Genomic DNA, 22684 nt, shown 5'->3' on the forward strand with positions numbered 1-22684 from the left:
CAAGAGTGGCATCCATGCCATTCCACCCTTGCACCTGGTCCAAGTGCTCTACATGTCCGATCCCATGGCCGACACTCAAAGGTACCACCAACATAGCAGCCTGTTATGCTAAGGCCATGCCCAATCACCTTTGCCACACTGGTAGTCCAATACCACTTGCAACACAGTCTTGTCTCTCCAAGACTGAGCCAACCATCCGTGAGTGGTCATCCCAGATCCACTCCTTAGCATCCTTAGGATGCCCACCGACAAGGGGAATAGCCTTCCCCAATATCCCTCTGTCTGTCCCCACTAAGTCCCTTTCTGCCCTTGGCCGTGTTTGCCAACACTGCCACTGGACCGAGGCCCACAGGCCTAACCACTAAGTCCCATGGTCCTCTGGGACTTCCTCACCACATGACCGTATCCTTGGCCACCACACCAAAGGACTGCTCCTTTTCCTTTCCACAGTCTAGGACTTTGGGACAATACTTCGGAACACCGTGGCCTTACGCGAGCCATCTGGGTATTCTCCCCGCCTTCCGCCTTTGGGTGCTCTAGCCATGGGCTTAGAGCGAGGTTCCGTTGAGCCATGCCTGGTATCCAAGTAGGTAGTGCCACCCACACTTGGACTGGGAGCATTGGCCAGTCGATCTCCCGGGGGAACTAGAGCCGGCTCTTGAACACTTCACCAAGCTACCCCGTTTGTCGATCCATATTCACTCTAGTCTTGGACTTCCTAGTGGTCAGTTCATCACCCAACACTAGGTCTGGCCTTCCTGGGCCAAACTGGCTTCACTGCAGTCCTCCCCCTTACTATACTTTTGGAGCTCACCAAACCCTCCAGGGTCTGGGAGACGAACGCTTTGGGCTTTCACCCTCTCAGACTTGAACTCGGACTCGGACTCGGACTCGGACTCGGACTCGAATTCGGACTCGGACTCGGACTTGGACTTGGACTTGGACTTGGGCTTGGTCTCGGCCTCAGCCTTGGTCTCGGTCTCGGTCCCGGTCTCGGTCTCGATCTTGGTCCCGGTCTCGGTCTCGGTCTCGGTCTCGGTCTCGACTTCGGACTCCATCTCGGGTCTATCTCGGACTCCACCTCTGGTCCATCTCGGACTCCATCTTGGGTCCATCTCGGTCCATCCCAGACTCCATCTCGGGTCCATCTCGGACTCCATCTCGGTCCATCTCGGACTCCATCTCGGGTCCATCTCGGACTCCATCTCGGTCCATCTCGGACTCCATCTCGGGTCCATCTCGGTCCAATTGGGACTCCATCTCGGACTCCACCTCGGACTCCATCTCGGACTCCATCTCGGACTCCGTCTCGGTCTATCTCGGACTCCATCTCGGGTCTATCTCAGACTCCATCTCGGTCCAACTTGGACTCCATCTCGGACTCCACCTCGGACTCCATCTTGGACTCCATCTCGGAGTCCACCTCGGACTCCATCTCGGACTCCGTCTCGGACTCCATCTCGGACTCCAACTCGGGTCCATCTTAAACTCCATCTCGGACACTTCCACGTATCATGTGTTGGTCCTTTTGGGTCCCTTTTTGGAGCCTCGCTTATTACTCGCTTCGTGCTTGTTCCTCAAGCACTTTGTTGGGAGTTCCATTCCCGCTCTCGACCTTTCAAGTCGGAGCTTTTAGTCCAAACGTGTTACGCTCGTTTGGCTTTCGCTTCGGCCACTACCACGTGGCACCCTTCCGGCTCCACTTTGGGGCCTAAGGATTTTGTGTCTCACAGATATGGCACCTCCTCGACCTCAGTTATATTTAGGTCGTTTTAGATCCAAGAGTGGTGGAGCTTCATCAACCTATAGTATATATAAGTTAGCCTTGTTCCATTTCTCCACAATTTGAATTAACACCAGTTAAAGGCCTCTTCTTTATTTCCACTAGCTTTTCTCTTTATCTTCTGCATTTTCCAGTCTTGATTTTGTTGGGGGTCTTGACAGCGTAGTGGGATTTTGGTAGCTATTAGATTGGTTTTAATTCAGACCACTCACTCCTATATATAAATTAGAATTTTTGGGCTAATTGATATGCATATTTTTTGTATTCCCTTTTATATTCCATGCACTCACATATAAAAATAAGAGAAATCTAGATAATATAAAAAGCTAAATCTTTTAAAAAAGCATAAATCTAAACATTCTTTAGGGGCAATTAAAGCTACTACTAATTGAAATACAATAATATACCTATAAAAACAAGTGGTCTCTATTGAAATTAATTTGATAGCTATCAAAATCCCACTACACTAATAATAATATATAATATTGTAATTGTACACTTCTAAATTCATTAATTTTTTCAATGTTTTTTATTGTTTTAAATTGATGAAACATTGAATAGTCTAAATCTCTAAATATATATCCCTTGAGATATCAAAGACATTTTAGTGTAACTATATCATATATGTCTTTGATTAGTTGAAGTGTAATAGAGATATTCTTTGTATTTATAAATATTTTTTGGATTATTTTTTTATTATTAATTTGATCAAAAGTTTTTTACAAAACCATTTTCTTCTTCTTGAGATCCAAAGAAACCATTTTCGAGAGTGGTATTCCCTCTTGCAATGCTGTTTGGATGGATGTTTGCATGGCAATCTCAAGAGAGATATCATCAGCTGAACGAACTCCAGCTATGTTGTGATACACAGACATTTGCGCTTCACCGCCCTGAAAGATAAAGGCATCACAGATTTTTTTAGCTGTTCTTTCGGTTTTTTTTTTCTGACTTGGAATGATTACCTGTGTGCAAGCTACATGCAATCTCTTAACTTGATCTTTATCTCCTCTCATCTCGGCTCGAAATCGAAGCTCTTGCTCTGTTGAAACAACAAGAGATACAAACATAAAACCATACGTTAACTATCGCTTACTGGTAACTTTGTCCAAAATAACCAGATGAGGATCAGCCGCATCCATGTTTGGTTCTCGTATTTCACTGGTAAAGCTTCCTAGCCAGACCACTCTTGTTGGCGAATTTCCCTGCCACAGCATTTCCTCTCTAGTATTGTTTAGATCTGCTACAAGACCATTACCTTTCTTGAAGCATACAACGCAAGCTCGTTCCTTGCTGGAGCTCCATTTTCTGTCGAGCATGTCGGCAATACGACGGCCCAGCTGTTTTCAATGTAATGTCAGAGACCGAAAAGCAATCTTCCTTGGCTGAGTGCTTACACTTTTTTGGAGACAAGCTTCTTGCTGCTTTTGGAGTTGTAAAGCTCACGCAAATATCCTCCGAAGTAGCAAACCCAATCCTGAAACCAGACTTGTGCAATTGATTTGAAAGCAAAGCGTGAAACATACCTCTATTATTCGTACCACTGCTATATGTTTCTTTTCTCTAGCTATGTCGAGAGGGGTTTGACCTTCATCGTTCGCCACCAGAGAATCGGCTGCAAAGAAAGAAAATGAAGGAAGAAAGGAAGACTAGTTAGAAAGTTCAGCAAGCATTATAACTAAATTACGTTAGACCTCCACAAGAAAGTAGCAAGGCCACTGTGTTGATAAGCCCAGAACTTGCAGCATGGTGCAAAGCGTATCTTCCCGCGGAACCTTTCAGATTTCGAAGAATCAACTAACATCACACAAGCAAGGAAAACTTAACTTGTTGGAAGGCATCCCAATTTTATTAGCGTCAGTGCCATGCTGAAGAGATCTTCTCGGGTGCACGAAACCATGAGTGGAGTCATTCCTTCAGCATTTGTCCACTATGTTTGTTCTCACTAGTTAGAGCAAACAAATCACGAAAATACCTCCAATGAAGCACCATTCAAGGATAAAGATCTGACGAGTGGACAATCCCCCTTCTCAACAGCGTTAAGCAATTGCTTCTTCAAGTTCTCCTCTCGGAGTTTCTCTGCAGCCGCTCGAGATTGTTCGTAAGAAATCTCTCCAAAACCCCGGCTCTCCTGTGACTCAGTCACGTCAGATCTTACAACATCAAAGTTCTATGATTACCTGATCACTGGAAGGAAGCCATTTTGCACGGATCCTTCTTTGACTAATTCCCTGCACAAACGATCTCCGGGACCGCCCGTGAGTGTGTTCGCTGGGGCCCCCTGTGCTATCGTCCTTGGCATTCTCATTTTTGCCAATCCAGGGCAATTTGCCCCCCGCCTCTACCTCCACCTCCATGAAATCTATCTCAGGATCACTCCTCCCGACGAAGAAGGATCTCCAGCGCCGTCGCGCAGCCCCCAGGCGACCGTCCGTGCTCTTCTGCATTCTGATCAACACAAGCCACCTAAGAATCCTCCGCCAAGGTCAGAGGAGCAATGATCTCACCTGGGACGAGAATGACGATCAAACAGTGCCTAGCCCCGGGGCCCTAGAGAGAAACCCTATCGCCCCTAGAGCGCGCTTTAGGAGCGATGGAAGAAGGAATGTGGAATGGTGGAAAGATAAAACAAACGCTCCTAGTGCTTTCAATTCACTGCCACCGTCAGATAAGCTCCAGCTATACCACGTGTGCGGCTGGAATTAACCGAGTTCAAAAAGATGGTGGCGGGTGATTTATAATGGAGCGCTGACGTAGGACCGCACTTGGGCAACGCGTCACGTCGCGTGTTCGATTCCATCCAAGAAACTGGCAACTGCGCCACAGCGTTGCTTTGTTATGAAGCAACCTCTCGAGAGTCTCCCGTTGTTGTGGCCTTGGAACTCCCGCCAAACTAATTTAAATTTTCCAAATTCCCGCCAATCCAATGAGATTTCCCGCCACTTTGGAGCTTAGGGTTCCAGACCAAGGTAGGGCTTTGAGGGTCGTGGCGGGGGGCGCGGGAGGGCGCGACTGTTGATCCATGGCGCAAAACGCCGCATTGACGCCATCGGCGCTCACAGGTAGCGATCTCGCCCTCACCACACCACGGAGTCGCTCGACGAGTTCAAGCGCGTCACGCCACAGCAGTCGCGCGAGGCCCGGCAGAACGCAGCTCGCAGGGAGCTCGCGACCAAGCGCACCAATTGGACAGCCGACAACCGCAAGCGCAGCATCTACCAGGGCACCGGCGTGCTCGTCGATCGGGAGCGCAGCAAATCGCGCTCGCGCTCGCGCTCGCCTGGCGAACACTTCCACTACGTCCACAATTGCTTCCTGGACTACAACCGCTACGTCGACACCGACTACGCGGATCTCTACTCCACCATCCCGGAGGAGGAGGAGGTGAACAACGTCAGCTCCGGATCGGGCGCTAGCAACATCTCTGGGATTGGCCCCGAGCTTTCCATGGCCAACACTTCGGTGGATGTGAAAGAGCTCCCCGCGTGCTACGTCTTCGTCGCGGACGTTCCAGGCCTCAAGAACAGCGACATCAAGGTTAGTACTCTCTAGGAAAAAAAATGATTTTGATCGGTTTTCTTGGTTGGTTCATTGCGGTGATCATCAATCATAGGTCCAAATCGAGAATGACAGCATCCTCAAGATCAGCGGCGAGCGCAAGCGCGAGGACGGGCCCAATGTGGACGTCAAGTACGTGAGAGTGGAGCGAGCAGTGGGGAAGTTCATGAGGAAGTTCAATCTCCCGGCCAATGCCAATCTCGAGGCTGTGTCCGCGTCGTGCCAGGACGGTCTCCTCACCGTCACCGTGCCCAAAGTACCGCCGCCGGAGCCTCACAAGCCCAAGACGTTTGATGTCCAAGTCGCGACTGCCAGCGTCGGCCCAAAGTAGAAGATCCAAGAAAAGAAGTGGAGATTGGCAAGATTTCTACCAGATCATGAGAGTGAAAACGAGAAATGTTGGTAACATCACGCCAGGCAGAGAGAAATAAGCTTTGTAACTCCTTTCTAATGAAGCAAAAATTTCTATAATGGTCTTCACTGATCAATCAATCTATGATATGATATGGTAAGTTGCGAGTATTGGAAACCCATGCGACGAAAAGATTCGGGGATATTACTTCAGTTGAGCTCCGGACAGTAACTGCGCCACGTGGCGAGATGCGAGAGTTTGTTAACGGGATATCGGATTTCGCGGATCGGACCGGATCTGTATTACTCATTGTATATACTTTGTATTCGTTACTGTATAAAAGACTGCGCACGGAGGAGGGTATATTCTATCCATGGCTTCTTCTCCAGCTTCCGATGATTTCATCTTCTTCCCCGAGAAGAAGCCACGGATCCACTACGACACGCTCGACAGCAGCCTCTTTAGCAGCGATCTCGATTTCGTGGGCGCCGCCACCGCCGATGACAGCCACTTCCTCTTCTGTGATGTGCCGCCATTCTCGCCCTCGTCGATCGGCGGCGGCGGAGGCGGCGGGGCGGTGGGCGGTGGCGGTGGCAGGCCGCGCAAGGATCCGTCTAGCGATCCAGTGTAAGTTCTTGCGATGGATCATCGCAGTTGAGCTGATGGCTGGAAATATTTTCTTTTGTGGCGCGGGCGCGAAGAACAGGTGGTTTGAATTTGGGGCTATTTGCGTGCCAATCGACGAGGGCGAGGGCAAAGAATTCCGGCTCCCGGGCTTCGATGTCGATGGCGGCGGCGGCGGCGGCGATCACAACCCGCTGGATCTCATCCGGGGCCAGCACAAGGCGCTGCTCGACGAGCTCGCGTAAGGATCTCTCGCGCCTTGGATTTTCTTCTTTTTCCCTCCCCTCCTATTGATCCACCATGGCCCGATCCAGGCTCAACGAAGCGCAGGGGCAAATGGCGACCATCGCCACGGAGCTGAGCGACAGGGTGGAGGTCAAAGTGTTCTTGAAGAAAGAACGCGGCGAGGAGCCGCTCGTCCTCAACGAAACGCTCCAGAGGATGTTCCCGGGGGATCTTTACTTGCAGCAGAGCTTGGCCGAGGTGGAGGAGATGCGGCAGTGGGGTCGATCCAGCACCGACTGGATGTCCTTCTCGGGGCTCCTCCGCGACCTGGAGAACAACGTCTACTGCGAGGCGGAGCAGCCCAGCGGATTGACGGTGCCGCTGCGCCCCTACCAGCTCCAATCTTTGCAGTTCATGCTCGACGCGGAGCAGCGAGAAGGCGGGCTCTTGAGCGTCAACTATCAAGAGCTCCATTGCCCACAAGATGGAAGCCAGTTGATGTACTCGTCATCGCTCGCGCACCTCATGGACTTCAAGGAAGGGGAGATCCGTGGGGGGTTTCTTTGCGAGGAGATGGGGCTTGGCAAAACTATCGAGGTACTAGCATCGTTTTTTGTTTTTTTTTTTTTTCCGGAGTAACATTTGATTTAGTTTGACAGATTCTAGCGCTCATTCTTGCAAATCCTTGCCCTGTTGATCGGTGTGACACACCTCTAACATCGCGAGGAACTTTAGGTGACTTCCATGTCAGATCATTCGTCTCGTGTAGCTTTCTTGTGTTTTATTTGTGTTGCTTTTTTCATCTCCAGTGGTTTGTCCGGTTTCGATTGTTGGACAATGGGCGAACGAGGTGAAGAGCAAATTGGATCCGGCATGCAATCGCAGCATTTACATGTACCATGGTTCGAAAAGGATTCGTGATCCTAAGAAACTTGCGAAGTTTGATCTTGTATGTATGATCTTGAGAAAGAGTATGTTGATAAGCTTTGTTGTTTACATTTCTCAGGTAATCACGACGTATGCAACACTAGGAAGCGACTTCAGTAAAGCAACGCAGGCAACGCGGCATGGCTCAGATTTTGCGGAACAATTCTGTCCTCTTCTCAGCGTGGATTGGTGGAGAGTCGTCCTAGATGAATCACACACAGTAAGTCTTGTAGTTCTTACAAAGTATACAGGCGTTCTCATCTTCGTTTTTGTTTTCTTTCTTTTTCGTTTTCCTTCTCTTTGTCTAACAAGGTGAAAGATCCAGCTCCATTGCACTCCCGCGCCTGCACTAGGCTGAAAGCGAACCGCCGCTGGTGCTGTACAGGAACACCGATCAACACCAGCATATACGATTTGTATGGCCAAGTAAGCAGCTACATTCGTGCAGTTACACATGCGTTACTGAATTTACTGATTTTATGTTTCGTAGTTCTTGTTCTTGAAGCTGGAACCTCTTGACAATAAGAACGTTTTTAGGAAAAAGATCGGGCGTCCGTACGAGCGGCACTGTAAGAACGACGACCAGACCGCATTGTTGTGGACGCTAAACAAGGTACAAGATTCTTTAACGGTTGAGTTCTGAAGACGGGATTTATCATATAACAAAGGAACCAACACCAACATCTTCCATTAACGACACCCAAACCCCTGCCATCTTTCCTTCATAATCAGATTATGGTGAGGCACACCAAGCAGCAGAAGTTCAACGGGAGGGAGCTGCTGATGCTACCGCCCAAAACCGAGCAGGATCTTCCTGTCACGTTCACTCCCGAGGAGCGGGCTGTCTACGATGCGGTGTACCAGAAGGTGATCACAAAGTTCGAGCAATTTCGATGTTGGGGCCCGACAGTCGTGAGCAAGAACATCCTGCAGATAATGTCGCTCCTGCTACCACTTCGAAGGTGAGACTTTAAAGCTTGAAACCATGTCTGGTGTTGTTTACTAAGAACTCCTCGTGACAGGCTCTGTAGCGGAGGCTTTGTGTCCAATGAAGAGCTTGTTCCCATGGAGAAAAAGGAGGCGGCTGGTGCTTTCGTTGATCCTAGCATAGGATCACTGCCGGAGACGCATGGCATTGGCGAGTGTGGGATTTGCTCGGAATTGATGGAGTGCCCCACAAAAACACCATGCGGTCACTGGTATGTTTGAATCATGAAAAAAACTTATCTTTATAGCTCTTTTCTAACAGGTTCTGCTCGGAGTGCGTGATCTCGGTTCTTGGTGTAGGGATCCAACCTTGTCCAACATGCTCCACTCCCATATCCGTGAACAACCTGAGGAATGCAGCTACTGTTTCTTCGCCTGCCACGGATATTCCTCCATTTGGAGCTGCTGGAGAAGGTGGCGAAGAAGAACCCGCCCCTGTGAAAGGTGTCCGGATGGAGTCCAAGTTGAGGACGCTGCTTGCGGATCTGGCTGCGATTAGAGCCGACAACAGTGGCGCCAAGGTGAATTTGACTCAAACTAGAGAACCTTGGTTACCGGGTGTTACTATTGCAGGTGTTGATCTTCAGCCAGTTCATGCAAACAGTCGCATGGCTCAAGTGTCAGTTCAAGAAGCAAGGAATCAACTATAGGTTCATCAGTGGGGACATGCCAATGAAGAAGCGAGCACAAGCCATCGAAGCTTTTCAAAAGGTTTGGATTGTTACGACAAGGAATTGGAACTGACTTAATGGAAACAGGAGTCTCCTACCACCGTCTTCTTGTTGTCGATACGAACCGGTGCCGTGGGCATAACACTCACGGCCGCTTCTCACGTTTACATGGTACGAGCATTCGATGTTCTTTGGATGATCCAACTAACGTTTCCTTGCTGCTTGCAGCTAGAACCATGCCTCAATCCAGCGGTAAGAGTTTTCATTCCTTCGCTGCCTCGCTCACGCGTCCAGCGTTTTCGTTGCTTCAGCTCGAAGAGCAGGCTGTGGGGCGGTGCTGGCGGATGGGCCAAGAACGCCCCGTTGTAATCAAAAGGTATTTCGCCATATCCACGAATCATTAGAAGTCTAATCTCCTCGCAGGCTCTACGTTGAGAACTCCGTGGAAGCCAACATTCTAAAGCTCTTCCGGAGTAGAAATTTCGGGAGCTCGGCTCTGTCGCCGGATGGAGAGAACCGGTGAGTAGAACAAGGCAGGAAGAATCTTCTCCACGATCTCTAATGGATGATTTCCAGAGGCTCCAAGACGGGCAAGGCTGGACTGGATGTCGCGGGATGCATTCGGACGGACAAGCAAAACCTCCGGCTAAACGAGTTCGAGCTTCTCTTCTCGTAGAAGAAAAGTATTCTTTAGTGTCACTGGAAAAATTCTATGTTCATACTTGGAATATTCCCGGTATCAAATCATTCCAAGAACCCTAATGTTCTGTGATGCTCCTTTCCTCCTCTCCACAGTTCCAAAATCCAGAGCTCGGGCGCCAATTGGAGCACCACCATCGCCAGCAACTACCACCGCAGCCACAAGCGCCGCCGCTGCCGCTGCCGCTGCCAACGCGCCCCGCCAGCGCCGCCGAGTATGGGCGGCTCCTCCAGGCGTGCACCGCCGCCCGCGACGGCGCTACCGGTAAGAAGATCCACCGCCTCATCCTCCACGCGCGCCTGGAGCAGCACATCCACCTCCGCATCAATCTCCTCCACATGTACCTCAAATGCGGCTGCCTGGGCGAGGCGCGCGAGATCTTCGACAAGCTCTCCCGCCGCGTCACCAGCGTCACAATGTGGACCGCCATGATCGCCGCCTACACGCGCCACCACCGCCCCGCCGCCGCCCTCGCGCTCTTCCGCGCCATGCTCCTCGCCGGCGTCCGCCCCAACAGCATCACCTTCGTGGACGTCCTCTCGATGTGCTCCTCCGCCGGGGCGGAGTTCCTGGCGCACGGGCGCTGGATCCACGGGCTCATCCGCGAGCTGGGCTTCCAGGAATCCAACGTGATCGTCGCCACCGCGCTGCTCAAGATGTACTCGCGCTGCGGCAGCCTGGACGACGCGAGGGCCGTCTTCTCCGCCATCGCAGCCAGGGACAAGGTGGCGTGGACGGCGATGATGGCGATGCTGGCGCAGCACGCGCGCGCCGAGGACGCGCTCCGCCTGTGCCGCGCCATGCTCCTCGACGGCCAGGCGCTGGACGAGATCACTGCTATCACCGTGCTCTCGGCGTGCGCGGACGAGAGCGCGCTCCCCTACGGCGCCGCCATCGCCGCCGCCATCGCCCAGGCGGGCCTCGACGCCGATGTCCGCGTCGCCAACGCGCTCGTCCACATGTACGGCACCTGCGGGAGCCCCGCCGCCGCCGCCGCCACCTTCGCCACCATGGCGGCGCCCAACGTCATCTCCTGGACGGCGATCATCTCCGCCTGGGCGCGCGCCGGGGACGTCGAGCGCTCCTTCGATCTCTTCCGGGCGATGCAGCAGCACGGCGTGGAGCCCGACTCGGTGAGCTTCGTGTCGCTGCTGGCGGCGTGCAGCCACGCCGGGCTCACCGCCCAGGCGCTCGACTACTTCGCGGCCATGACGCAGGACCACGGCATCGCCGCCACGCCCGAGTGCCACGGCTGCCTGCTGGATCTGCTGGGGCGGGCCGGGTGGCTGGACGCGGCGGAGGAGATGATCGCCACTCTCCCGGTGGAGCACCTCCAGTCGGACGCTCGGCTGTGGAGGGCGTACCTGGGAGCTTGCAAGACATTTGGCGATCGCGGGCGAGGGCAGCGCGCCGCTGGCCGGCTGCTGGATCTCCGCCCCGGCGATCCGGCGGGCTACGTCGAGCTCGCCAGCCTCTACAGGAAGAAATCATAGACCTTCGTTCAAACCGGTGATTATTCTTGGGTATATTCATTACGTGATTATTCTAGAGTATATCCTTTACCGTACCTGTTACTCTTCTTGGTTGTGTATATCCTTTACCGTCCGGTGATTATTCTTGGGTATATCCATCAGATAAATATCCTAGAATACACACTTTGCAAACATCTTTCTCGCATTTCTTGGTTTCGGGATTACAAAACTTGCACAGTAGAAAGTGAGTGATCGATCAGAAGATACGAACTGGCTTGCCCATTGTACTCTTCAAGTAAAGCACCCTCACCTGGAAACAATCGAAGTTAAGCCACGAGAAAAGAGAGAAGCGCTCCTACTACTTACGTTCTGCCAGTTCTTCTTGAGCAGCGAGACGAGGAAGTTAACGCTGAGCTGAACGTTCTGGAAGACCTGCTTCTCCTCCATCTCGATGTTGCCCACTGCTACTCCCATGCACAAAACCTTTTTGAGCTGGAACTTGACCATGGCCTTGGTCTCGTTCAGCTTGCTCTCCAAGCTCTCCTGGTGCGACACCAGAGTGGGGAACTTGCCCGCCTTGTTGAGGCCCGGGCCGAGCAGCCGAGGGATGAGCTTGATCACCGCCTCAGAAGCCAGGAAAGCGTGGTACTTCTTTGCCAGCTTCTTCACGAGCTTCTTGTTCTTGTTCATCTTCTTCAGCCCCTCCAGATCCATGTAGTCCAGACCGATCTTCTCGGCCTGTGCAAAAAAGCAATGGACCAGTGATTCAATCCGGCAACTAAAGGAGAGAGGGCGCTCAATCTTACCTCGCCTACATGCTGCGCATCACCGAGCATGCACACTCTCATCTTGGGCCGCGCAATGTGAGGCAGCTTCACCGAGCCGCTGAAACGCTTGTCCTTCTGCGGGTCGTAGTTCTTGAGACCGATCTGGAGCTCGATCGTCTCGGGGAATTTGCGCTTCTTCTCCCGGCATTCCGTGAAGATCTGGGAGATGGCCTCCCGAAGAGAATCGGCCTGGAGCTTACTGCACACATCGACAAGAGCGAGAGTCAGGAGGGAAGAAACAGAGCGCGCACACGACGCTCACCTCATCGCGCCCCCGCCTCCGCCTCCGCCGCTGCTAGGGTTTCCTAGGAAGAAGAAGATTTAGGGTTCTAGGCCGTCCAGGACTTAGGGCATATGGCCACCGTTGGATGCCCAAAATCTGACGGTAGGGGTTACAGTGATAGAAGCTTAAGATAATGACAACCCTTATAAAAGAAATGTGCCCTAGAACACCTTTTATCTTACACGTTACTTTAGTAGGAAGAAAACACTATCCATTAACGGTTTTTGTTTCCTTTCCCACAATGGATCAGAAAAGAAATGCGTCTCCTTGCAGAGTTGCATGGCAACCTTTACACATTAATCACGTTAATCACACCTCGCGGGAGTTCTTGCCGGGATAGGGGGAACGTCCGTCCTGCGCTCCAGCAAGCGCGCCACGCCTTCCATCGCGGGCCTGGATCTCGGATCCGGATGAGAGCAAAGCAATCCAACTCCATAGAGGGTCATTGCTTGATCAAACACGAAGCTCCCCCCAAGCCTCGGATCGACCAGCTCTCCAATTCCACACCCCCGCTCGTGTAGCAGCCACGCTCGATCCACCAGAGACTCACCCTCCTCGGAACTTGGAGGACCCCCGGAGACGAGCTCCAGGCAAACGATCCCAAATCCATAGACGTCCATCTCTCGGGTCCACGGATCCGAGAAGGAGCTCGCCTCCGGAGGAAGATGATACTCTGGCTGAGGATGATGATCCGAAGAGCTTGGAGCTCGCGAGGAGCTCGAGCCGAGCAAGCCAAAGTCACCGAGCCGGGCCTGGAAGGTGATATCCATGAGAACGTTGCTCGACTTGACGCGGCCGTGGAGGAAGTTCGACATGTGGAGATGGAGGAGGGCCGCGGCTACGTCCCCTGCCAGCTTCCAGCGGTGGATCCACGGCAGCGCCAGGAGAGCTTCCGCGGGATGGAGCCACTTATCCAGGCTCGCGTTGGGCATGTACTCGTAAACCACCATGAGATCCGGGCCTGACTCGCACCAACCCCGGACTGGAACCAACCGGGGATGCCTGAGCTTGCTGAAAGCCGGGAGGATCTCCGAGATGAGCTGCTGCTTGCGCTTCCTGTTCTTGCTCATGTTCAAGCTCGGCACGCACAGCACACCTGAGGACGAGACCGGCCAGACGTTGCTGAGAACTTTGATCGCTACCAAGCTGCCATCCTGCAAGCTTCCCCTGTAAACTACTCCGAGCGGCCCCTGCCCGAGCTTCTGCTTCTCGGCGAAGTCCCCGGTTGCTACCACCAGCTCAGGAAGATCAAACTCTCGGGGCCTGTGGAGCGGCCTCGGCCTTGGGAGCATCACGACTGGCATGCTCCATGGATCACCACCACAGCCACCACCACCGCCACTAATACTAGCACTAATGGTTTTGCTCGAGTGAGCTCTGTTCCTTCGCCAAGAAACGAGCACGATGAGAACCAGCGAGAGGACGGTAGCACTTACGCTGACGAACACGAAGAAGATGGCCGGGGGATGGCCCTTTCTGCCGCTGGCGTGGTCGAACTTGTCCTCCACGATGGCGTCTTCGCATTCCTCTCGGTGGGAGATGGTTTCCTTGCTGTTGCTGAGAGTCACCGGCGGGAACCTCTGGACGGCGTGGCTGGCACACGAGAAGGTCCACGAGAGGATGCTGTGGGAGAGAGCCTCGGCACCGGTGGAAGCCGTGAAGCCGACGAACATGTACTCCTTGAGAAAGCTGGAGAGATCGACCGGCGTGGAAATCAGTGGAAGAACCTGATCGTCGTCGAGTAAGCTGTCTTGCTTGGCCGGATCAAACTCGGGGTCGCGCGAGGAAGGAGTGGAACTCACTCGAACTTGGAGGTGCTGGATGGAGCTGTCGTAGCTGATCCTGGCAGTCACAGACGAGCCGTTCCTCAGGAACACTCCCGCGTTGGAGAGATCGGCCGTCTCGTTGGATATGACGCTTCCCAAGTTCAGGCCAACATGGTTGTCATTGGGATCGCCAAACTCGTCGTCTTTGAAAGTGTCAAACTCCACCGCGATCACGGGACGCCTACCCTCGCTGCTGTTGCCTCGCCGGTGGTGGACGCACGCATCGTTGAGCATTCCCAGATAGCCAGCGTCTCGACCAACCGTCAGTTCATCCGGAGCTATGATAAAAGCCAGGCCTCCACCAGTTTCATGGCTTGTGGACGACGACGAGCTCTGGATGACGAAGGAGAAGGTAGTGTCGAACGAGGCCGGGATGCTGGTGTTTGGATCCCACATCCGGACTGGCGATGCAAAGAGCGCTCGTCCCGCTTGATTGGCTTGCGCGTCCTGAGCTGGAATTCTTATCGATCCATCCCCCATCACTGCCGCATTCCCAATGAGCCTGATATCCTCCGTCCTCTCCCCGAATGCTCGAGGTGGAAACTTGAAACTCCTCCTTATCTGGCTTCGGTGGTGAGCAACCTTGACAAACAAAGACGAAGAGTCCCGGGCTTGAGCAGCACATAGCCATAGCAGCAGCAGCAAGAGCAGTCCCATGACTCGATAAAAATCCTGTTTTAGCTTCTCATCCTTCTTGTTCTCCTTCTTCTTCCGATGGAAAGGAAAGTCTCACCAGGAAAATCACCCCCTTCAACTGATCCCCAACTGTTTTCACTTCACACCAAGACTGTGAGCACCAAGTTGCCTAGCCATGCGATCGACGGGCCGGGAGGGAGCAAATTCGCGGAAGCGAGACTCTCACGATGGTCCAGAGGCCGTCCGCTGAGTGGTGAAGACGACGGAGTGCTAATGAAGGTGGAAATTGTTTTCTAGTGATCAATGGAACAGTTGTTGGACGGACATTAGCACAGCCGGTGCGGAATATTGATGAAACCAGGACCAACCAGCACCGCTCATCTGCTAGTACGTTCTCCACAATCTGCTCGGCAGCTTCGGCTCGTGGAATCCCAGCTGGCGGAAAATGAAAGAAAATTGTTACTGTCTCGTCCCAGCGACAGGCCACTCACCTGTGACCCAGGCGCTTTTGGTACCATCGCTACAAACGAATTTGGTTGTCTTTCAATGAAACTGTGGAGTAGTATGTTAGTAGTGCACTGCAAAAGGGAGAGATGTCAGGAAGCCAGCGAATTTTCTAATCGCAAGGATCCAAATGCGAATGCTTATTCAATTATACTGAAACCTGAGAGTTAAGAGGAAGAGTTCTGGATTGCGAGAATCGAGCTGCGGCGTCACTGGTCCATCATTAATCAAATGAACCTGTCAGCTATCAGAAGTTTCCATCACGTCAACTTCATGAACAAGAGCGGGAGGAGATCATACTTGCATCAGTGCGCCAAATATACGCACGGCTTAGCTTTTGGAGGGATTCATGGAGATCACACAAAGCTTGCCTTTAACTTTGTCCGTAGAGTAGGAGTGAGCGACAGCCTCGACGAACTTGGAGTAGAAATCCTTAGCCTGGAGTGGTGGCATGGCCAAGTGGAAGTCCGGCTTGTTCCCCTTGAGAAATCCATAAAGCGTGAACTGGCTCACTGGACAGTGGAAGAAGAGAAAAGATAAATGTTGCAATACATTCATACAATCCCGAGCAAAACGTCGGAGGTTCTTTTGCATGACCTGTTCGTAAAGAACACAAAAGAAAAACTTTTTTTTTCTGAGAATCTCGAGAGTGGGAAATAGAAAAAGAGGCACTTTCTTTCTTACACATGCTTTGGCGGTTTCGTCGTTCACAAATCGCATCCTTAGAATTTTCCTGCAGCTGCGAAGAACACACCAAAGAAAACTGTATCTCCTTTCCCATCCGAAGCTCAATTAGGAAATCTGCAGGGAAAGCGTTTCAAGGAAGAAAGGAAAAAACGCACAAGCAAGCATCTGTGACACAACTTGGCCATCGACCCGATCGAAAGAAGCGCTCAGAGCGATCAAAAGGGAAGGACTCTCGCGCTTACTGGCGGACAAGACTCGCTGCACCACCCCTCGAGTAGGGACTTGATTTTTAGGGTTCTTGCTGGAAATGGCGCGCTCTCGTTCTTCTGGTGGTGTCGTCATGGCAGCACTAGGCCAGATTCCTCCCAATCCGCGGCATTCGAGATGGCTCGTCGCCAGCGGCTTAAGGGTGCTGCATTGCAGGGATCACGAAGATGAGAGAAATGCGAGAAAATAAGCTCTCTCCACAAGGGCGTTGAATGTCACTGGTGAAGGACTGATTTCTTTTTCTCTGGATTGGTTCTTGCAGGAACATTGTCTCTTTCAGCGATGGCCCCGCGCTTAATTCCACTGGCACTCCATACTTCTACCTGACCGAGCTGGATCCAACAGCAAGGGATTTGGCCGCGGACGAGCGCTGCTCGTTCACGATCAGCGAGGCCTCGCTGGGAACTTGCGGCAAAGCGGACGCAGAGTGCCCAACTTGTTCCAAGATCACGCTCTCTGGAAAGGTGTGGAATTCTCCTTGTTCTCATCGCAAGATTTACTACACTCGCTAACTCACTGCCCTCGGCTTTGTTCTCCAAGCACCATGAAAGTTTTTTTGCTGTCATGCATTCTAATATTTGGATCCAATTAATAAAGGGCCAGCCCTAACCCTAAAAATTTCCTGTTATTGAGTAACTTAACCCGTGCAAAATGATTAATTGTGTTCTTAACCGCTTTCGGTAAAAGCTGACCTATTCATCTTACATTGACAATATCTCCTGGAAAAGACTGGTAACAATTTCCCGTTCCATCGTTTTCTCTAACTCGTTCATCAGAGCCCAATTCCTGGGAACACACACACACGGGATGAAAAACACACCTCCCTGCCCACGCATCGCATTGATAAGTAGAGTAGCCTTCCCAAGTGCCCTTGGAAAGTAAGGACATTGTTAGGATTAAATCGTCAGCAGCACCCAAATCTAAGGGCTCCCCTTCGGGAGGGGTAATTTGTTTTCTAGATTATCTTGGCAATTGACAAATTAAATTTTGAAATACCTTCTTATTAGCGGGTCCAAATGAATATACATTTAGAGCTCCTTCCTAAGCTTGCTTGCATTACCAAACAATGCTATGCCGCCATGCCCAAAATTTGCGATTGGGCAGGATTTGGACATGTGTATGTAACAAGTATATGGTGGTCACAAGCACTTAATCTTTCAAGCCTTTTATATATACATGGAGTATAATACATATATATATATATAAAGTGGCCTGACCACAATTCATTTAACAGTGGCTTAAATCTCACGTTCGATGCGATGTCCCCACCAGCATACTGGATCTACCAAAGACCAGGATAGAATTTGAGGAGAAGAAGCTAGAAGTGATGAGACATTGCCAATCGTCAATCGATCTCAAGAGGAGTGAGACCAATCTCAAGATTGTCAAGTGTACTATTCATAGTTATATGTCAGAAGAGCTTTAGTATTTAAGAGCTTCTCACTACTTTCATCTCTACAATCATGTACCTTGACAAAATGTCACTTCCAACATGTCCTTTTGCCATACATTGGAGATAGATGTTTGCAGCCTCATCAAATCACCAACATCATCATTCTTACGTTGAATTGAATCATATGAATAATTACTAAAGTATTACTCTCCCTAGTATCCATCCAGCAAGAACCTTCCAAGTGTAGCAGCAGTCCAAGCATGTTCTTATGCGAGATTTATTTGCTCCACAGTGGGATTGACCTGAGCAACCTCGTAACATTTGAAATGAGCTGCCTGATAAATAAAAAAGCTCCCAGTATACCAAAGAAATAAAAAAATTCAATGTTCATTTGTGAGATTTTTAAAGGCTTTTTCATTGGAATGATTAAAAAATGCTATATGTGTTCAAAGCTTTTTCTATTTTACTAGAAACTATGTAAACATTTCGTGACTAGTTTATTCCAAATCTTGTGCAAGTGTGAAATGCAAGTACTCCCAGGATAGATAAAGGTTTTGTGATTCGCAACGTGAAGTTGCAACCTCCTGCCCAACAACTTTGAAGGCGGATAAGCTCTTGTGGGCCTGGAAGCAACAGCCTTGTGAGATTGATGAACAAGCAGACCAGGCCATCAGGAAAAGAACGCGTCAGAGTTACACTGCTGCGGATTATGTCAAGGCTGTGGCTACGAATGGAAACACTCAGAAAGTCTGTTCCCGTGTTTCAGGACTTGCTGAATTGTTTCACAAGGTGTGGAAAGAGACGGGTGTTTGATCGCCTCTGTTCTCATATCCCGCTAAAAGATCAGGCGAAGTGGCTGCATTTGCAGTAGCTCCCGGACAAGGAGATAGCCTGCTTGTCTTTCGTCCTCGACTTCTCAAATACTTCCTTCTGCTGGGCAGATTACATTGAAAAGAAGGCAGCGAGGAAGGGTCTGGCGAAATTGTTTCTGCACACCACACGCGGTAAGATCTTTCGAAAAAACTAAAAAAGATTTAGAGAGCGCTAAGTTCTTAGCATGTTTGTTCATCGCGGATGCTACTGAGCCTGATATCCTCCGTCCTGTCCCCGAATGCAACTGGCTTCGGTGGCGAGCAACCTTGACGAACAAAGACGAAGAGTGAGCAGCAGCAGCAAGAGCAGTCCCATGACTCATAAAAATCCTGTGTTTAGCTTCTCATTCTTCTTCTTCTTCGATGGAAAGAAAAGTTTCACCCGGAAAATCACCCCCTTCCAACTGATCCCCAACTGTCTTCACTTTCACACCAAGAATGTGAGCACCAAGTTGCCTAGCCATGCAATCGACGGGCCGGGAGGGAGCAAATTTGCGGAAGCGAGACTCTCACGATGGTCCAGACGCCATCCGCTGAGTGGTGAAGACGACGAAAAGGTGGCCTAAGTTTTCTAGTGATCACTGGAACATTGTTGGACAGCTATATTGATGAAACCAGGACCAACCGGCACCGCTCATCTGCTAGTACGTTTTCCACAATGTGAAATCCGCTGGCAAAAAAATGAAAGAAAGAAAAGAAAATTGTTACTGTCTCGTCCCAGCGACAGGCCCACTCACCTGTGACCCAGGCGCTTTTGGTACCATCGCTCCAAACGAATTTGGTTGTCTTTCTGTGGAGTAGTACGTTAGTTGTGCACTGCAAAAGGGAAAGAGGTCAGGGAGCCAGAGAATTCTCTATGCGAAAGGAGCCAATGTGATGATCGTTCAATTATAAACCTGGGAGTTAAGAAGAAGAATTGTGATTGTTCTCGTCGCCAGGCTTGCGAGAATCGAGCTGCAGCGTCACTGGTCCATCATTAACCAAATGAACCTGTCAACAATCCAGAAACCAGGAAAAAAAAAAGATAAAGTTTTCATCACGTCAATTTTAAGATCATACTTGCATCAGTGCGCCAAATATACCATCTGTCAAGCTCGCACTGCTTAGCTTTTGGAGGGATTCATGGAGATCACACAATGCTTGCCTTTAACTTTGTCCTTAGAGTAGGAGTGAGCGACAGCCTTGACGAAATTGGAGTAGAAATCCTTAGCCTGGAGTGGTGGCATGGCCAAGTGGAAGTCCGGTTGTTCCCCTTGAGAAATCCATAAAGCGTGAACTGGCTCACTAGACAGTGGAAGAAAAAAAAAACAGATTAATGTTGCATTACATTCACACAATACCGAGCAAAACGTCGAAGTTCTTTTGCATGACCTGTTCGAGAAAGAGAAAAAAACTTTTTTTTCTGAGTATCTCGAGAGTGGGAAATAGAAAAAGAAGCAATTTCTTACATTCTGATCCCATGCTTTGCCGGTTTTGTCATTCACAAATAAGCGCATGTTTAGAATTTTCCTGCAGCTGCGAAGAACACACAAGAATACTTCGATCGATCAAGCGTTTCAAAAAAAGAGGAAAAAGAATAAACGCACAGAAAATCTGCATCTTCTTTGGTGTCGGATTCCGAAATGCCGACGAGCACAAGCAAGCCTTGTCCGATCTGTGACACAACTTGGCCATCGACCTGATCGACAGAAGAGATCAGAGCGCGAAAGAGAAGGAGCTTACTTCAACTCTGCCCGACAAGACTCGCTGCACCACCGCACGCATTGCCCTAAGGAATCGATTTTTAGGGTTCTTGCTGGAAATGGCGCTACGACACTGGCATTGGGCATTTGGATGCGCTCTCGTTCTTCTGGTGGTATCGATTCATGGCAGCAGGAGGCCAGATCCCTCAGAATCCGCGGCGTTCGCGAGATGGCTCGTCGCCAGCGGCTTGTGGGGCGTTGTAAGGTGAGGAGAAAATAGAAATTTCTCTACATTTCTATAATCTAAGTCCTGATCCCTACATGCAGCACAGTGTCGATTCATCTCAAGGGTGTTCCTTTCGGGTATGGTTTCCAGAATTTCACTGGAGAATTTTCTTTCGAGGACTCATTCTTCTTTCTCTGGATTGGTTCTTGCAGGAACATTGTCTCTTTCAGCGATGGCCCCGCGTTTAATTCCACTGGCACTCCATACTTCTACTTGACCGAGCTGGATCCAACAGCGAGAGACTTGGCCGCGGACGAGCGCTGCTCGTTCACGATCAGCGAGGCCTCGCTGGGAACTTGCGGCAAAGCGGACGCGGAGAGTCCAATTTGCTCCAAGATCACGCTCTCTGGAAAGGTATGGAATTCTCCTCTCTTTGATCTTCATGGGAATGCTCACTCGCTACTCACTCGCAGATGGTGAAACTGGTGAGCGATGACGAGAAACGTTTCGCGGCCTCGGCTTTGTTCTCCAAGCACCATGAAATGCCCAGTGAGTTCTTTCCTATGATTTTAACAATGAGTTCTCATCTTGGAGATTTCTAGATTGGCCAAAGAGTCACAACTTCTATTTCTACAAACTGGAAATCTTAGACATCTTTCTCATCGATTTCTTTGGTGGCCCAAAACCATTGACGATAGAAGACTATTACGCGCATGTTGTTCATAAATCCAATGGTCGCAATTATCAATGAAGAAAGAAAGGAAAAAGCTCGCGACCTAACCCTAAAATTCCATGTAGAATCTAGGGCTCGCGGAGATGGAGGGCGCGAGCAAGGAATGTGGGGTGTGGAGCGAGGATGCGGTGCGCATTCTCATCGACAGCTACACCGCCAAGTTCGTGGAGCTCCAGAGGAGCAATCTGCGGCAGAAGGATTGGCAGGACATTCTCGCGCGCCTCTCGTCCTCGTGCGGCGAGGGCTACAGCTACGCGCGCTGCCGCAACAAGCTGGACGCGCTCAAGAAGAAATTCAAGGTCATCAAGAGCAAGAGGGAGTTGGGCAGCGGCAGCAAAGGGGGAACGGGCGCAAAATGGAAGTGGTACGATCACATGGAGAAGCTCATGGATCGGAGCAGCGGCAGCGGCGGCGCCAAAGGGATCCCGGGAGGAATCACGAGCGGGGAGAAGCTGGGGCCACTGGCAGCGGCGGACGATGCCACCGACGACGATGTTGAGGTGGGCGCTGCCAATTCCGGGGATGAAGAAGAAGTAGATGAAGGAGAAGAAGAAGAAGATGATGATGATGATGAAGAAGCTGAGGAAGCTCAAGAGGAAGACGAGGGAATGCCTCCTTCCAGCTTCCTGTTCGATCTTAGGCCGGGATTTCTCGACAGCGGCTTGAATCTCACGCTCAATGGGATCTGCGCCGCTGCCGCCACTGCTGCTGCTGGATCTGCCGACTTTCGATCGCCGCCCAGCCTGCCAAAGTTCTCGGACAAGACGATCAGGAAGCAGCACCACAGGGCATCGCCACTGAATCGACATGCGACAGAGGTGGTGGCGATGTTGATCCAGGCGGTGGAGAGGATCGAGAAGAACAGGCTAGAATTCGAGGAGAAGAAGCTAGAGCTGATGAGGGACATTGATCTCAAGAGGAACGAGACCAACCTTGAGATTGCCAAGTGCATCATTGATAGTTGCATGTCCAAGAGCTTTAGTTTCTAAGAGGAGGTCATTCCCTCACTACTTTCCATCTCTACAATCATGTATAAGGGTAACTCAAACCAAATGTAACCCCCAACATGTCCTCTTGCCATACATTGGAGATAGATGTTGGTTACAGCCTCATCAAAATCGCTGAGCATGATAACATCATCGTCCTTACGTTGAAACATATGAATGTTAATTAAGATGTGGCCCTCCCTACCAAAGTATCCACCTGGCAAGAACCTTCCATTTGTAGCAGCATTCCAAGCACTTTCTCTTGCGAGATTTATTTGCTCCACAGTGGGATTGACTTGAGCAACCTCGTAACATTTGGAATGAGCTTGATGAGAATATGATTCCGCACATAAGAATAAGTAGTATATCAAGTAAATGATAAACTCAATTTTGAATGATGCCATTGTATTGATTGTGCCAAAGCTGATGAGGTTTTTAAAGGAATTTAGGATCCAATAATTGAAAA

The 22684-nt window shown here is 50.6% G+C and overlaps 7 protein-coding genes and 1 pseudogene across 7 annotated transcripts; 4 read left to right on the forward strand and 4 right to left on the reverse strand.

Moving 5' to 3' along the window:
- Positions 1 to 2468: 2468 nt before the first annotated feature.
- Positions 2469 to 4399, reverse strand: LOC9632864 (probable E3 ubiquitin-protein ligase XBOS34). Its single transcript, XM_002967855.2, has 11 exons — positions 4288 to 4399; positions 3961 to 4228; positions 3756 to 3911; positions 3608 to 3710; positions 3475 to 3555; positions 3307 to 3395; positions 3178 to 3257; positions 3039 to 3120; positions 2877 to 2985; positions 2746 to 2822; positions 2469 to 2673 (listed from the first exon to the last, which is right to left on the reverse strand). The coding sequence occupies exons 2-11, from the start codon at positions 4225 to 4227 to the stop codon at positions 2503 to 2505; spliced, it is 1215 nt and encodes a 404-aa protein (XP_002967901.1). The 5' UTR covers position 4228; positions 4288 to 4399; the 3' UTR covers positions 2469 to 2502.
- A 448-nt stretch (positions 4400 to 4847) lies between these two features.
- LOC9630931 (17.3 kDa class II heat shock protein) lies at positions 4848 to 5784 on the forward strand. Its single transcript, XM_002967592.2, has 2 exons — positions 4848 to 5317; positions 5394 to 5784. Exons 1-2 carry the CDS (start codon positions 5228 to 5230, stop codon positions 5667 to 5669), a joined length of 366 nt encoding a protein of 121 aa, XP_002967638.1. The 5' UTR covers positions 4848 to 5227; the 3' UTR covers positions 5670 to 5784.
- A 279-nt stretch (positions 5785 to 6063) lies between these two features.
- Positions 6064 to 9886, forward strand: LOC112345618 (DNA repair protein RAD5A-like). The gene is made up of 17 exons (XM_024672759.1): positions 6064 to 6317; positions 6397 to 6555; positions 6629 to 7136; positions 7199 to 7274; positions 7349 to 7488; positions 7546 to 7686; positions 7779 to 7892; positions 7957 to 8079; positions 8199 to 8428; positions 8489 to 8665; positions 8716 to 8974; positions 9027 to 9164; positions 9212 to 9295; positions 9353 to 9376; positions 9436 to 9500; positions 9548 to 9643; positions 9701 to 9886. The coding sequence occupies exons 1-17, from the start codon at positions 6064 to 6066 to the stop codon at positions 9798 to 9800; spliced, it is 2688 nt and encodes an 895-aa protein (XP_024528527.1). The 3' UTR covers positions 9801 to 9886.
- Positions 9887 to 11480: 1594 nt separating this feature from the next.
- Positions 11481 to 12488, reverse strand: LOC9632866 (60S ribosomal protein L10a). Its single transcript, XM_002967856.2, has 4 exons — positions 12386 to 12488; positions 12103 to 12322; positions 11663 to 12034; positions 11481 to 11606 (listed from the first exon to the last, which is right to left on the reverse strand). The coding sequence occupies exons 1-4, from the start codon at positions 12388 to 12390 to the stop codon at positions 11553 to 11555; spliced, it is 651 nt and encodes a 216-aa protein (XP_002967902.1). The 5' UTR covers positions 12391 to 12488; the 3' UTR covers positions 11481 to 11552.
- Positions 12489 to 12554: 66 nt separating this feature from the next.
- Positions 12555 to 15434, reverse strand: LOC9630932 (L-type lectin-domain containing receptor kinase VIII.2). Its single transcript, XM_024672638.1, has 2 exons — positions 15360 to 15434; positions 12555 to 15303 (listed from the first exon to the last, which is right to left on the reverse strand). The coding sequence occupies exon 2, from the start codon at positions 14887 to 14889 to the stop codon at positions 12712 to 12714; it is 2178 nt and encodes a 725-aa protein (XP_024528406.1). The 5' UTR covers positions 14890 to 15303; positions 15360 to 15434; the 3' UTR covers positions 12555 to 12711.
- Positions 15435 to 18905: 3471 nt separating this feature from the next.
- Positions 18906 to 20383, reverse strand: LOC9630934 (annotated as a pseudogene).
- LOC9630935 (protein CREG1) lies at positions 20338 to 21285 on the forward strand. Its single transcript, XM_002967594.2, has 5 exons — positions 20338 to 20538; positions 20601 to 20636; positions 20712 to 20913; positions 20973 to 21048; positions 21102 to 21285. The coding sequence occupies exons 1-5, from the start codon at positions 20393 to 20395 to the stop codon at positions 21248 to 21250; spliced, it is 609 nt and encodes a 202-aa protein (XP_002967640.1). The 5' UTR covers positions 20338 to 20392; the 3' UTR covers positions 21251 to 21285.
- LOC112345642 (trihelix transcription factor ASIL1-like) lies at positions 21265 to 22393 on the forward strand. Its single transcript, XM_024672835.1, has one exon. It carries the CDS (start codon positions 21316 to 21318, stop codon positions 22219 to 22221), a length of 906 nt encoding a protein of 301 aa, XP_024528603.1. The 5' UTR covers positions 21265 to 21315; the 3' UTR covers positions 22222 to 22393.
- Positions 22394 to 22684: the final 291 nt, after the last annotated feature.

The sequence above is a fragment of the Selaginella moellendorffii genome, unplaced genomic scaffold, assembly GCF_000143415.4.
Source record: "Selaginella moellendorffii unplaced genomic scaffold, v1.0 SELMOscaffold_9, whole genome shotgun sequence".
NCBI classification, from domain to species: Eukaryota; Viridiplantae; Streptophyta; class Lycopodiopsida; order Selaginellales; family Selaginellaceae; genus Selaginella; species Selaginella moellendorffii.

Bases quoted from the DNA above. Each gene is read 5' to 3' on its own strand.
- LOC9630931 (XM_002967592.2), top strand. From the start codon at position 5,228: ATGGCCAACACTTCGGTGGATGTGAAAGAGCTCCCCGCGTGCTACGTC. The intron at 5,318-5,393 runs GTTAGTACTCTC...CATCAATCATAG, and splicing joins TCAAGAACAGCGACATCAAG to GTCCAAATCGAGAATGACAG.
- LOC9632864 (XM_002967855.2), bottom strand. From the start codon at position 4,227: ATGCAGAAGAGCACGGACGGTCGCCTGGGGGCTGCGCGACGGCGCTGG. The intron at 3,258-3,306 runs GTATGTTTCACG...GTCTGGTTTCAG, and splicing joins CAGTGGTACGAATAATAGAG to GATTGGGTTTGCTACTTCGG. The intron at 2,823-2,876 runs GTAAGCGATAGT...TTGTTTCAACAG, and splicing joins TATTTTGGACAAAGTTACCA to AGCAAGAGCTTCGATTTCGA.
- LOC9630935 (XM_002967594.2), top strand. From the start codon at position 20,393: ATGGCGCTACGACACTGGCATTGGGCATTTGGATGCGCTCTCGTTCTT. The intron at 20,914-20,972 runs GTATGGAATTCT...ACTCACTCGCAG, and splicing joins AGATCACGCTCTCTGGAAAG to ATGGTGAAACTGGTGAGCGA. The intron at 21,049-21,101 runs GTGAGTTCTTTC...GGAGATTTCTAG, and splicing joins CAAGCACCATGAAATGCCCA to ATTGGCCAAAGAGTCACAAC.
- LOC112345618 (XM_024672759.1), top strand. From the start codon at position 6,064: ATGGCTTCTTCTCCAGCTTCCGATGATTTCATCTTCTTCCCCGAGAAG. The intron at 7,489-7,545 runs GTATGTATGATC...TACATTTCTCAG, and splicing joins AACTTGCGAAGTTTGATCTT to GTAATCACGACGTATGCAAC. The intron at 7,893-7,956 runs GTAAGCAGCTAC...TATGTTTCGTAG, and splicing joins TATACGATTTGTATGGCCAA to TTCTTGTTCTTGAAGCTGGA.
- LOC9630932 (XM_024672638.1), bottom strand. From the start codon at position 14,889: ATGGGACTGCTCTTGCTGCTGCTGCTATGGCTATGTGCTGCTCAAGCC.
- LOC9632866 (XM_002967856.2), bottom strand. The intron at 12,035-12,102 runs GTAAGATTGAGC...TTTTTTGCACAG, and splicing joins ATGCGCAGCATGTAGGCGAG to GCCGAGAAGATCGGTCTGGA. The intron at 11,607-11,662 runs GTAAGTAGTAGG...GATTGTTTCCAG, and splicing joins TCAAGAAGAACTGGCAGAAC to GTGAGGGTGCTTTACTTGAA.
- LOC112345642 (XM_024672835.1), top strand. From the start codon at position 21,316: ATGGAGGGCGCGAGCAAGGAATGTGGGGTGTGGAGCGAGGATGCGGTG.